The sequence below is a fragment of the Oreochromis niloticus genome, linkage group LG1 (genome assembly GCF_001858045.2).
Source record: "Oreochromis niloticus isolate F11D_XX linkage group LG1, O_niloticus_UMD_NMBU, whole genome shotgun sequence".
Taxonomy (NCBI): Eukaryota; Metazoa; Chordata; class Actinopteri; order Cichliformes; family Cichlidae; genus Oreochromis; species Oreochromis niloticus.
In genome coordinates, this window is record NC_031965.2 from 34033309 (window position 1) to 34046451 (window position 13143).

Sequence of the window (13143 nt, forward strand, 5' to 3'; positions counted from 1 at the left end):
TTGCAGTACATGTCACACTTATTTAAGAACTGCACTTAGATTTACTCTCGTGCACCTTCACTTGGGTTAGAAGTTATGCTATTTTTCCCCCTTTGTTATGTAGTTTAACCAGTAACTTTATTAATCTCTGTAAACATAAAACCAAGCAACAGACAGTCCACAAGATAGGTGAAGAATAGAGTGCAGGCAGGGTGGAGTGGGTGTAGACAGAAGAATAGCAGCAAGAGTGAAAGGGAAGGTTTACAAGATGGTAATGAGAGCTGCTATGATGTATGGTTTGGAGACAGTACCACTAACAAAAAGTCAGGTGGGAGGAGTTATAGATGCTAAGGTTTTCCCTTGGAGTGATTGGGAGGGACAAAATTAGAAATGAGTATGTCAGACTGACAGGTTGAGCTGCTTGGAGACAAAGTTAAAGAGGCAAGGCTGAGATGCCTTGAACATGTGCAGAGCAGGAAGAATGAATAAACTGGATAAAAGAGATGCTGAAGGTGGAGCTGCCAGGCAGCAGGAGAAAGAAAAGAGGACGACTACAGGGCAGGTTCATGGATGTAGTGAAGGATGTAGTCTGATGTGACAGAGGAGAACGCTAGGGATAGGGTAGAAATAGCTGATCCACTGTGGCGACCCCTAAAGGAAGCAGACAAAAAATGAAGATGAAATTTGAAACCCAATAGAAGCTGAAAGTATAATCTTGCTTCTTGTTCTGTTTACATACTAGAGAGTACATCCCAATGTTTACATTCCCAACTGCAATTATTTCTAAACTGTAAAATAACTTTTTATACACTGACTCCTAATTTAACTCCTAATTCATACCAGATGCTCATTGTGTGAATTTACAGGTGTAGTGTATGCATTAACTTATTTAGGAAACTTATTACAAATACAAAGAACATGGATCTACAGACTAAGCAGAAAGACTGAACTGGAAAGGATGTACAGCCTAATAGAGATGGAAATGTACTAACAAATGAAGAGAGTGTCTTGAGAAGATGGAAGGAGTACTCTGAGGAGCTTATGAATGAAGAAATCGAGAGAGAAAGAGAGAGAGAGAAGCCTGGACAAAGGATCGGGAATTATAGAGAATTAGTAAGAAGGGCAGATATGAAGAGTAGAAAGGCACTTGGTCCAGGTGACATACCTGTGGAGGTATTGAGATGTCTTGAAGAGAGAGCAGACATCTTTGACCAGATCACTTAACACAATCTTGGAGAGTGAGAAGATGCCTCACTCCCCAAGACACTTCTTCCCCAGGAATGGAGAAGAAGTGTACTGGTACTGATTTTTAAGAACAAGGATGATGTGCAGAGCTGTAATATTTACGGCGGGATGAAGATGATGAGAAGATGTTGGAAAGAGCTGTTGAAGCTAGGTTAAGAAAAAAAAGGGTATTCAGACAGCAATGAATAGTTGCATCTTGCTGAGATTAATTTACCCAAGTTAAAGAGGGAAAAAATGGTTGTGGCTCTTTCAGTCTGCTTAATCAGTAATTAATTTACCCCAAGGGGTACGTATATGGATATAATCATTAACCTGATAGCAAAAAACACACAAAGTTCTGTAAATCCCGACCACCAAGAATAGGAATGCGTGCAGATCTGTGGTTAGCCATTAATGTTCTCCCCAAATCCTATACAAGCTGTATCCTTTATGATATTAAGAAGCAAACAAACTTATGTCTTGAACATTTATGAATCTGTGCAGCAGGTTTCACTTAAAAGGGGTGTTTCATACAGAGCTGTCACTTTAAATCAAGTAAATTTACACAGAACCGTCCACCATTATGCCAAAATAAGATCACGTCAGACCTCTCCTGGGATTCTAGATTGGAATTACATATGAAGATTTATAACTCAAGCTATTTGGGTGCAACCTGTTATGTTTAAATTTTATTCTAACGCTGAAAAAACAACAACTGACATTGCAAATACACAAATCTAACAATATTTTATTTACTGGTAGAAGAGTATATGGTACAGTATAAAAATATTTAGAAAAATGTTAATGACCACTAACAACTAAACACAGTAACTAACAGGTACAGACAGCAGACCTTCAAACGAGACGTGTGTGCGTGTGATCAGGAGGGAACCCAGATGTTGCCATGTGTGTCGGGAGCCTGGCTGTAAGGAATGTTCCAGATCCAAGGCTGATCTAAGAGCAAAGAAAGAAAAGAGTAAAGTAAAATTCAAAGTGTTGATACTTTGATTTACCAGATAAAAAGGAACATTATGCTGGACATAGAGCCAGGACTGGTGGGTGCTAGATCCACACTGATAGCGTTTTCAGAAACTATTAATGTGGATGAAAACACACGAAAACCTCTAGGACTAAGGACTAAGTCAACGTTGAAGTATTGAAAACTACAGTTCCTGGAGTCTGGTTCCAAAGCCAGAAAACACCCTGTACCTTTAGTAGTGTAGGATGTAGGGGGGAGATCGAACGGCACAGGGAAACCCGAGAAGGACGCAGAGACCGGAAATGGATTTTTGTCAACAGAGAATGTCTTCATGCCCTGTAGGGAGACATCCATCATATTAGTACACATCAGGTCTTTTATAATAATGATAAAGGCAATAGAAAATTTTTTCTTCACAATTAAACAGTATGTTGCTCTTACAAAGGCGGACGGCAGATAGAGGACTCCCAGCTCGTACGAACGCACCATCATCTGAGTGTTGTTCTTCTCTAGCGCACCCCATGCCGCCTTGGAGAGATTAGCACTGAAACCCACCAAAGACACAAAGTGAATCTTTTTATTACAGCTCAGGCGACCAGGAAATGATCAGACTAATGGCAAACACAATGATACAACACAAGATGCAACCATTACACAAGAATATGCTATCACTGATTACAGAAAACATAGAACAACTAATTTTATCAACCACAAAGTTGTATTGCTAATTATATAAACACAGGAAAAGATAACTATAAAAACATACACCTCTTAATTCCACAACCCACAAGAGAAGCGTATTTCTAGTCTTGCATGAAAATGTAATTCTGCCTGTTTTAGCAGTAAATGCTATGTGAGAAATAAAAGAACAGATGCAAAGACACACACAAACACAAACCTTGTGACAAGGAACCAGGCAAGCTGAGAGAAATCTGGAGATGCCCTCATGTATGTCTTGATATGTGGCATGGCGTGACTCCTCCCTGTTGCTTCTGCCTTCCAGCGGCTAAAAACAACCACACAAGAATCCACGGATCACTTAAAATCCACTTTTATTAGTTTTTAGCGTTATGTTTTTAAACCGTTTTTATCGTTAACTTGGTTTTCCTGGGTCTTTTCCCATGTGTTACGAATAAATCTTCTTTTTTTTGGTACCGGAACAGGTTTTATTTTGTTGTATTTATCCGCGACACCTTAAAGGCCGGTCCATGAAAATACTGTTGGACATAAACCGGTCCGTGGTCCAAAAGACTGTAGGGACCACTGCTCTAAAACATACAGAGAATGCCTAGAAGCAAAAGCCAAGGCCTAGTTACAGCCCACCTCATGCATGGAATAACACGGACTCCTGGATGTCAAATATAACCCAGGAGATAACGGAGCAAGCCATATGTGGCCATCACTTCAATGTTTTTCCTGTTTTGGGAATGTTACGTTATGGCTACTTCTGGGTCAGGTAATCTAAATACATTTTCTCACATCTCAATAATTGGCTTAATAGGTAAATCCCAGCGTTTCTGCTAGACCTAAAAAAACACTATAACTCTGGTCATTTAGCTGTGTTAGCTGATCACTGCTCTTAAAGTACAGCTGCTCAGCAGCAGCTCTGAAACTTCTAGACTTCAGGCTTTCCACCTCATTAAAATCTCAACTAAAAAAACTTTTCCACTACCAAATGTCAGACTAGCCCCAACTTCAAGATTATGATTTGTGTGCAGTATTAAACACCTCTTTAGATCAAATATTGGGTTTAAATGTTTCTCATTTGTTTAAAGGGTTTAGTAATGTTGAATTATTAAAACTTTTTTTAAGCACCTCAGTCAGTTCATCTGTTTTAATTTCTCCCCGATGTTCTTCAACACTTTAGTTGCCATCTGTTGTGTTTGTGCTACAGTAATAAATTGTGGTCCCATATGCACACTGAAATTAGATACAAGCTGATAATCTTAGATAATTCATTAGTCCAAGCCAACTGTTTATTTAAACTGGTATGTGTAGTGTGTTATTTAGAATCAGCTGCACTATTTGCTTTGGTGCTCCTGAACTTCTCTGACTCTTCTGAGCAGTGTTTGTTTTTTTGCTTTTATTTACTGATTTGTTCTGATTTGTGATCAACCTGAAAGATTCTGTGTTAAAAACAGATGTGACAATCATACTTGCACACTGGAAGTGACTGATTACTGCCGTGCCCTAACAGCAGGACTGAATTTTGCTTTGGTAGAACTTACTGAAAGTAAGAATGGAGCCAAAGTTGTTTCTGAGCTGTCTGGATACTGTAGGGAAGAGAGCCTCCAGCTGGAGGACAAAAATGTTTATATTACAAGTAAATTCACAATAACAAAAACAGAAATATTAAAAAAACAAAAACAAATTGAAAGTACCAAAATTAAACGTATTCTGAAAATGTTTTGTTATTTAAATGATTTATACAGATTTAATACAATTTCAAATGTGAGTAAAAAGAATATTTACCTGGATATCCCTCTAAACTCATCCTCACATCTTCTACTGATGGATAAAGCTGCAAAAGAAGGTCATATTAAAAACATTTTTCTTTAGAAATATAGAGCTTTGTAACTTTTAATAAACTGTGGTCAAACATAGCAATTGCCTAGTAATTATTAATGCTAAAGAACACAAGAGTCATAAAATGAGCTAGGTGGCTCAATAATGCAAGCTGAAGAAATATCTTCTGAAAGTTTTCTAATACAAGGAAGTAAGAGTGAAACAACAAAACCCTGAATATATACAAAGTGGGCAGCTGCTTGATTGATTACTTAGTGCTAAAGTTTTCAAATGTATAAGAAGAAAAAGTCTGAAAACCTGAGTGAAAAAGTTTCCCGTCTTAATAAACTCAGTGACTACACCAGCAGACAGTTCTTTTAAATCTGATCATGCAGCAAACAGCATTATCTTTGTTGTAGTTGGACAGACCAAGTGCATAGGAGGGTCTGGGCGAAGAGAGGATTTTCCTAGTGTGGTCAGGGTGCGCTGAAATTCCCCCGCCAACCACTTAGATTTATCCAATCCCATAGAGCCGATGCTGGAAAACTGGCCAATCACTGGCCACCTTTCCTCGCCAGGAATGGGATTTGTGTGCTCGTACAACAGCTTAAAAACAAACAAACAAAAAAACAGAAGAAGGGAAAATCCAGTCATATGTTTTGCATATTTTAGTCATTTTCCTTCTAATCACTTGCATTTTGAAGTAAATTATCTATATTATATATATTATAAAACACCTTTTTAAAAGCAACACCTCAGTGGTGATATAGTCACACAGTAAAGTTGAAGGGAAATCTTTACCTTCCTCAGCCTCAGGTGGCCCCAGCGCTCCATATCTGAACCTACATATCTTCCTGGGGTCGAGCCAACTAAATATACTCTGACAACAGAAAACAAAGGTAGAACAAGCTGTAATCCGGGCGTTATTGCACTGATTATATTGTTCTGTCTCTTTGCATCTTGAAAAATAAGATAAGATGAGATAAGATGAGATCAGATACATTGTCAGAGCTAGGAAGCTTCTTTGTTACAGAAACCAAAACTTAAACCACCTATAATAAAAGTTAGACTTATACTCCCCAGCCACTTCATTTCATTTATTTCACAAACTGCTACTCTACTAGGAATTTCCCACATAGCAACCTCTTTCAGCTTTATATAGAATGATCCTAAAATGAAAAAAAAATATCCAGTGACTGGCAGTTTTATTCAAAAAAAAAAAGCCTTGTTGGTGCTAGAGGTCAGAGCAGAAAGACCCCAGGCTGCTTTGAGTTGGTAAAAAGGCATCAGTAACTCCAACAGCCACTTGTTACTACCATGAAATGCAGAACAGCATCTTGTGTATACCTAGTCTCTGACAGGTCATGCTCTTTGATTCTCTGGATCCACTCTTCAAGTTCTGGAGCACGGTACGATGCCAGATACTCCAGCAGGTCCCTCTTAAAGAAGGTGGGCGACTCACCAGCGCTTGCACTGCTTTCCTTTGGTAACCGAGGGTACAGAGGGCTCATCCACATCCTAGGTTGGAAAAAACTGATTTAAGGACATTTTCGAGACCAAGCGAAACATTTAATCACAATATAATTATTATTTATGAGTCTCTATACTTTTAAAGTGGCTCATAAGAAGTAGGGCTAGTAGTCTAACTTGCAGACTCCAAACCCTTCTTGAGCTAGAAAGGCTCTTTTTATTTCTGGTGATAAACCACATTGCTACCAAGCTGCATCAAATCTGGCTTGGGAGTCTTCCCATGTCCTTGATAACAGACAAACAAACCACAACGACAACAATAAATAAAGAATAGACGTACCCTTGTGTTTTCTGGTACCAGTCAGCTCTGATGAGATTAGAGGTCAAAATGATGACTCTGAAGCCTTCCTCATACCACAGCAACATCATTTTCCTGATGACACACAGCAATACAATACAACAAAGAGCAAGCTAAAAGGCCTGTAATATCTGCAATGTGGATCATACAAACGTAAACATAGTTTCAATGGACTGTATACAGTCTTGTGAAAAGTCACGCCCTGATTAAGTAGCTTGTAAAACCACTTTCACCAGCAATGGCTTAGTTTTTTTTTTTTCCCGTATGACTTTATCAGTCCTTCACAGCATCATATCTCACACCATCTTTACTATAGTGTTTATCAAAGAGCTTTTAATACCACATAGAATAGAATTTAATACCATTTTTGACAAGAATGATGCAAAGCCTGATATGGTTACATAACAGACATGCTAGTTTGTAGTCAATAAATTTAAATAGACTTTTTTGCTCATTTCCATCTGTATTTTTATACTTACATTTTCATTTTATTCTTCTAGGGTAGCTTTGCATGACCAAGGTAGCTTTGCATGAGTCACATTCATTTTGTGTATGAAACAAACAGTTTTAGCTCTTTCCTCTTTAAAACAACTTTCTTCGTATTGATTTTTCCTCACAAACAAAAGCACAGCAGGTGTGTGGGGCTTCTGTGCTTACAACCAGATCTGTGTGGCCAAGATAGCTTCTATATCCTCTGTCTATGACATTATAACAAAGCCAAGAGTTGGAAAAAAAGTTTGAAATGGAGTGTAGATGTGTGAACCAAAGCCTAAGGCTTTAGCTTGCTCTCAGCACACCTTTTAGACATCAACAATGCTTACGTATGGTGAGTTCCAAAAGCAATGTCCAGCTTGGCCTGCAAAAATTAAAAAATGATTACAAATAAAAACATTAGCTCAACCTAAACGGCAATCCAAAGTGGACATAATATCAACCATTTCCCTTTGATAAACAGCTGTTTCCTGTGTGGGCCAGCCTGTACCTGGCAGAAGCGCACATGTGGAAAGGGCTGAGCCTGCTGGATGAGTCGAGCTTTGGCCTCCCTCTTATCACCATGTACAATCAGAACTGGGCGATCCCTGAAAACATAAACACAGAGTTTAGCTTTCCCTGCACCATGACCTTCCTCCACCCCAGTGTACTTTTCACTGCTCAATGGTCTGACTCATTTCTCTCATTTTACTGTGATTTTTAATTTAATAACATTTTTTTTTAATATGGACATCATCAGACCTGAGATCTGGGAGTTATAGTACAGTGACAGGAAAGAAGAAGCAGATCTTACCTAAACTCTGATGGGTACTGCTTCACCATCCAGGCAATATCAAAGCAATAGTTAAACTATAAAGAAAGAGAGTGGACCCGTATTAATGGGAGTTTATAGCCGTACTTTTACTTCTTTGCAATGACCCAAGTTATTCACCTGACACATGAAAAGTAAAGTCATCAAATACATCCTTAGGGATCTGTCGCATGTTTCATTGTAACCCATCCAACAGCTGCTGTTTACCACATATTTCATCTCCATGATGAATTGCTGCATACACAGTCTGGAGACCTGGGCTGTGGTTGGCTAATTGGGTTTGTTTAGGAAGGATCCTAACTGAGTTACATGAGGCATACATCTGAAGGCATTAAGAGCCAGTTGCATTTTCTAAGAGCTTAAGAAATGTGCATCAACACCTCCTTTATCAGCTCCTTAGGCAAAGAACACACTGGACCATCGCTTATGAAAGGATAGAGGATAACGTCATTTCACAATTTACCATCAGTCACCAGCATGACTGGTAAGTTATGTTGGTGACCTAGATGGAAATTAATAGTGTGTTTTCAGTTTCGTTCATAAACTGCTGATATGTTTTAATCCTGTTAAACCTGTTAAACCCACAGGTGAACATTAAGCTGCTGTAATAAAATCTGCTTCTCAACAAGTTGTGATCTTGCGTCAAGAGCGTAGATTTTTATATATAATAATAAGATATATTTTCTATTATATTTAAAATGCATTAGTTCTGCCCTCAGCTAATGCAGTGCAGTATTTTGACTTCAGACTTCAGTCACAGGAAGCTTTAATAAAAACAGGAGTTACACCGGAACCATCCCACTGGGATGTGAAAACATGAGTGGACAGGATGAGCAAATAATCTCAACGTGGCAAACATTTCATTTCACTTTATAGCCTATTTCTCCCACAATATCTACTGTCATATTATTAAGCAGCCTTTTTTAAGCGCAGTTGGATTCTCTGACCACCACAGTTGTTTTTTCCCCCAACTCCTTATGAATTCTCCTCCACACATCTTCCCTGGACTTCATTTTCCACTGAGGTCAAGGAAAAGTGATTTGGAAAATACACAGGGGTAAAATTGTTCTGAAGCCCAGTAATCTCAGTCTGAGCATAGTGGATGAGAGAAATGATTTCCAACCTTTCACTAGAAAGAATAACATATGTACAGAAAGGTAAACAATTTTTAAAAAATGTTTTTGGGGCTTTTTTGGAGTTTTGTAGGAGATGTGAATTTAACAAGAAGTCAAGCAGACATGCATTTTTTTCGTTTGTTGCCCTTTTTTCTGAGTGGACTTTTTCCTTTGAGAAAGTGGATTGCCATGTGTGAGCCATCAGGGATAGATCGTTGTTGCTTTTTGTTTGTTTGTTTTATCACTGTTGTTTAAAATAAAAACATCTGTGGAAAAAAAACAAGGAAATATTTAGTTTTACTCACCTGAACCGATTCTTTCAAGGTGCCAAATAATGGGGAAAGAATGTCTAAATAAAAGAAAAGAAAGTTAGGATTATAAGTTAAAACTAAAACATTAAGCGTGAGGAGGTTGCAGCAGAGACATTTCCAAGGGGAAATCACAAAACCAGGGGAACTGAAACTAAAACCTTTGTTTCACGAGTTGAGCCGCAAATGGCAAATATAACTGCCAGTTTCCCTTTTTTGTTGTTTTTCTTTGCTCGAAGCATTGTTTGTTGTGTCTTTGACAAAGAATTTGTCATTTAGCAGATGGCTGCTCTCTTGGGTCTGCCAGATGTTGCTTCCTTTTAAAAAGGGAAGATGTTTTATCTCCCTGATGTTTGCAAATGACTGCTGAAATGGGATAACTGGACTTCTCGCTACATTACTCTAAGGCCTTCAACACAAAGGATAAAGTGCTTTGAGATGGTCATTTTTGTGAATTGGTACTGACACACAAACAAGAGCAGTTTGAGTCTACATACTGCCACGCAGCCATGAAATTCTCACCACAGAATGCAAGAACTAAGTCCTTGGGTCCAGAAGTATGTGGTTGTGGATTAGTTTGTGATTATGTCATTGAAAACATCGAGACAATGGTTTTTAATTTTTCCTATTTCCATTTGATATGTATATGAAAAAAATACCATCTCGCCATGGTAAAGAAAGGTTCAAAAATTATTGCATCCTCTCCTAAACTTTTTCAAATCAATCCATAACTGTCTGAGTAAACCTGCTAATGAACAGAGAGGAAAAACAAACCAATCACATAAGCTCTTAGGTGAAGAGCTTAAAATGAAATAAAAAAAGACTTTCCGTGCTGGTTTAAAGCTCTAACCAGTACCCTGTCTCTTCACCAGTGTCTGAAGCTTTGTTCTTTCTAAACTCACCCCGGATATGCAGAGCGCCACTGTTGTACTTCTTTTCTAGTCCTGTGACTTTGTTGAGGTAAAACCTGTAGGTGTCATTTAGTGGAGGAAGACAGGACTCAAAGAAGTCATCGGGCTCATCGATGTAGTAAAGTCGGCCGTGAGGACTTGGAGGACGCTCGCTCTCCACCTTTGGCTTCTTTGTTTTGGGGTTTGGAGGCGCCTTCTTTGGCAAGTCACTCAGACTCTTCCCCTTCACCTCTCCATCATCTTCATCACTATCAGAGAGAGCCCAGCCCGTGCTATCTGACGCCACTTTCTTGCGTTTTCCAGCCAGTGAAGGACTGGTTTCATACTTCACTGGGTTTAACTTGTTCTTAGCGGCTGACTGCCTGGCTTCTGAGCCAACAGCGAGAGAGGACACTGGTGGTTTGGCCGGCTCTGGTTTCACCTCCACGGGTGGTGATGGAGTAGCAGATCGGTAGGAACTGTGACTGGACTCAGTGGGTTGACGGGAACCAGATGTTGCAGTCCCTGAAGGAGGAAGAGCCTCATCGTTATCATCATCACTGCTGGAGATGGTCCACTTGCCGTGCTGACTGTCCTGAGACATGCCTGAATCATAAAAACAGAGAAGCCAAGTCTATGTCACACACAGAGACACAAATAGCTGAAACATCCCCTTTGATCTTCCTTTATAAACATATAATCTATGAAATTGGCAGTAATTATACGATTTCAAGTGAAGCTTAAAGAATTTTAGAAATCTAGTGGGAATCATTACTGACAATGACAATGGTTTGCAAATGAGCAAAAGTCTTTAATTTGCCTTATCTACACTATTGGGCAAAATTCTTGAGCCATCCCTCATTTCTTTATATTTTGCTTCCAATGGAGCCAAACTCCCTTGTAATTTTTTACAAATTAAGCAATACCTCTCCAGACTCTCTAAAGGTGTTTTAAAGTTTTTCTTTTTCACCCTTCTTCATCCAGTCTTTGTACCTGACCATGTTTAGAGGAATGGTTAAGCCACTGACCCATGAGTCACTTAATCACATAAGAGCACATGATTTAAGGAATGAGCGAATGCTGTATCTACACATCACAAACAACTTAGCAATAGAACAAATATTAAACTGTATCTTTCAGCACTTTGTTACTGCCACCTATTCACAAAAACACAGAATTTACTCCCATTTCTTTAGTTTAATCTATAAAAAAAATGCCAAAGATAGCCGCTTGACAGGCATGAAATAGTATTATTTCATGAACAAGAACTATTCCAAATAACTATTACCCAAAAACCTGGGAAATCTCAGCATAGTGTGCAGAGTGTTCTTAAAGAAAAATGAGGAAACTGGACAAGGGGAGGATAAAAGAAGAAGTAGCAGGTCTATAATTCTATTTGCAGTAGACGAACAGTATCTAAAAATAAATCCCTTAAAAAAAACAGGAAAAACAGAAAAAGGCCAGACACAGGCACCGAGAAATGTATCTGGACCCTTGGATGAACCATCTAGTATTCACTGTGTTCACTTCAGCCTGATCATAAATGGTCTCAGTCGAAGGGTGGCTGTCACAAAGCCAGGGAACGGAAATGGGAAGAAAAAAAAATTACACAGGAACTGTACTGAAAATCAGTGGCAGCAGGTCTGTGTAGAGAAGAAGTCAGTGAGTATCTACAGCCATCTGTAAAACACAGTGGAGGCTCAGTAGTGGTTTGAGGCAGCATTTCAGCAGCATTCCAGTAGTGTCGGGTATCTTGTCAACATAGATGGAATTATGAGCAGAGAAAAATACCATCAGATTTCAATCCACATCAGCTTCTTTTTGTTCAGCATGACAATGATCCTAAACACACTGTCAGTACACTACAGTAAAAGTATACCTGGATATGAAAACACACAATAAAGGACCTGAATTACCCTTCCTAGAGCCTGGACCTCAACATTATTGAAGCAGTGTGGGATCAAATTGAGAGAAAATAGAACAAAATGCAGGCAACATCAAAAGAAGAGCTTTGAGTGTTTGTTCCTGAAGACTGCTTAAAGAAAAGACAAGAACGCTTGCTGAAAGAGTTCAGGGTGTGCTGAAGAATTAAGATAGAAGAATAAAAAACTTTCACGCTCATTAGATTTTACAAACTCCGCTGCTGCCTTATACGCTGCATTTACATGTATGCTTCCACGTGTTTCAGTTAATCGCTCTACCTATTTCCCATCTCACTAGCAAAATATAAATAATACTAATAATAATGAAGATTAAAAAAAACGAGGGGTGGGTCCAAAATTGATATACAGTACTGTAAATAGAGACAAATTAAAAAAAGAAAACATAAATAAATAACAGTACAGAGAGTGCATTTCCTGTGATCACACTGTTGTATTGAACACGGGTAAAAGCAGGGCTCGTGCAGTCGTGCAAAACACCACGATCAGACTTAATATTTGGCTGGCATCTGGCATAAGAATGAATAAGTGCATAAATTCACACAGCAGAGAAAGCAAGACAGCATTTATGAATCAACAGTGCAGAGGTGTGCAGACTGTGGCTGAAAGCGGCACTGCTGTGCTGAACTAATGCACTCTTTGCTTTACCGGATCAGATCAATGCGCAGTGACGCGGGTTGTTTCTGCTGGAAGAACAGACTCTTATCAATCCACCGCTACCAAACTTTACAGAAAACATCCATAAAGAGAAACCACGGTGCAGGAGAATCACAAGCAGTGCGAGTCCGTGTGGAAACTTGCGCTCTGTCTTTTAGTTCCGCCATAAGGACCGAATTCAGATGCAAAAGAGTTACAGGTAATGCATGTTGTAGGTACCAAAGATTGTTTGAGGTTCATTAATTTTTCTTAGTTAACGATAAAAACCTGTCTGAATACGCCTTTCACCCGTGACTGTGTATAGATGGTTCTGTTTTGTTTGAGGTGGCAAAATTACTGTTACTGCAATCCAGAAATGCAAAAGTCACTCATGCCTATTTATTTGTCAAGTGTGGATTGGTTTAAAGACTTTCCA

At 38.9% G+C, this 13143-nt stretch overlaps 1 protein-coding gene across 1 annotated transcript; it reads right to left on the bottom strand.

Moving 5' to 3' along the window:
• Nucleotides 1-1931: 1931 nt before the first annotated feature.
• On the bottom strand, nt 1932-12880 carry tdp1 (tyrosyl-DNA phosphodiesterase 1). The gene is made up of 16 exons (XM_003437700.5): nt 12720-12880; nt 10144-10737; nt 9239-9282; nt 7801-7856; nt 7498-7594; nt 7337-7371; nt 6498-6590; nt 6035-6205; nt 5489-5567; nt 5117-5293; nt 4655-4703; nt 4411-4477; nt 3081-3188; nt 2624-2726; nt 2413-2518; nt 1932-2157 (listed from the first exon to the last, which is right to left on the bottom strand). Exons 2-16 carry the CDS (start codon nt 10733-10735, stop codon nt 2084-2086), a joined length of 1851 nt encoding a protein of 616 aa, XP_003437748.1. The 5' UTR covers nt 10736-10737; nt 12720-12880; the 3' UTR covers nt 1932-2083.
• Nucleotides 12881-13143: the final 263 nt, after the last annotated feature.

What these genes read in the sequence shown, in the direction of transcription:
- tdp1 (XM_003437700.5), bottom strand. Translation starts at nt 10,735, where the DNA reads ATGTCTCAGGACAGTCAGCACGGCAAGTGGACCATCTCCAGCAGTGAT. An exon ending in CCTTGAAAGAATCGGTTCAG is followed by an intron (nt 7,857 to 9,238) that starts GTGAGTAAAACT and finishes CTTTCTTTATAG; the next exon opens with TTTAACTATTGCTTTGATAT. An exon ending in GCCTGGTTCCTTGTCACAAG is followed by an intron (nt 2,727 to 3,080) that starts GTTTGTGTTTGT and finishes GGTGGGTTTCAG; the next exon opens with TGCTAATCTCTCCAAGGCGG.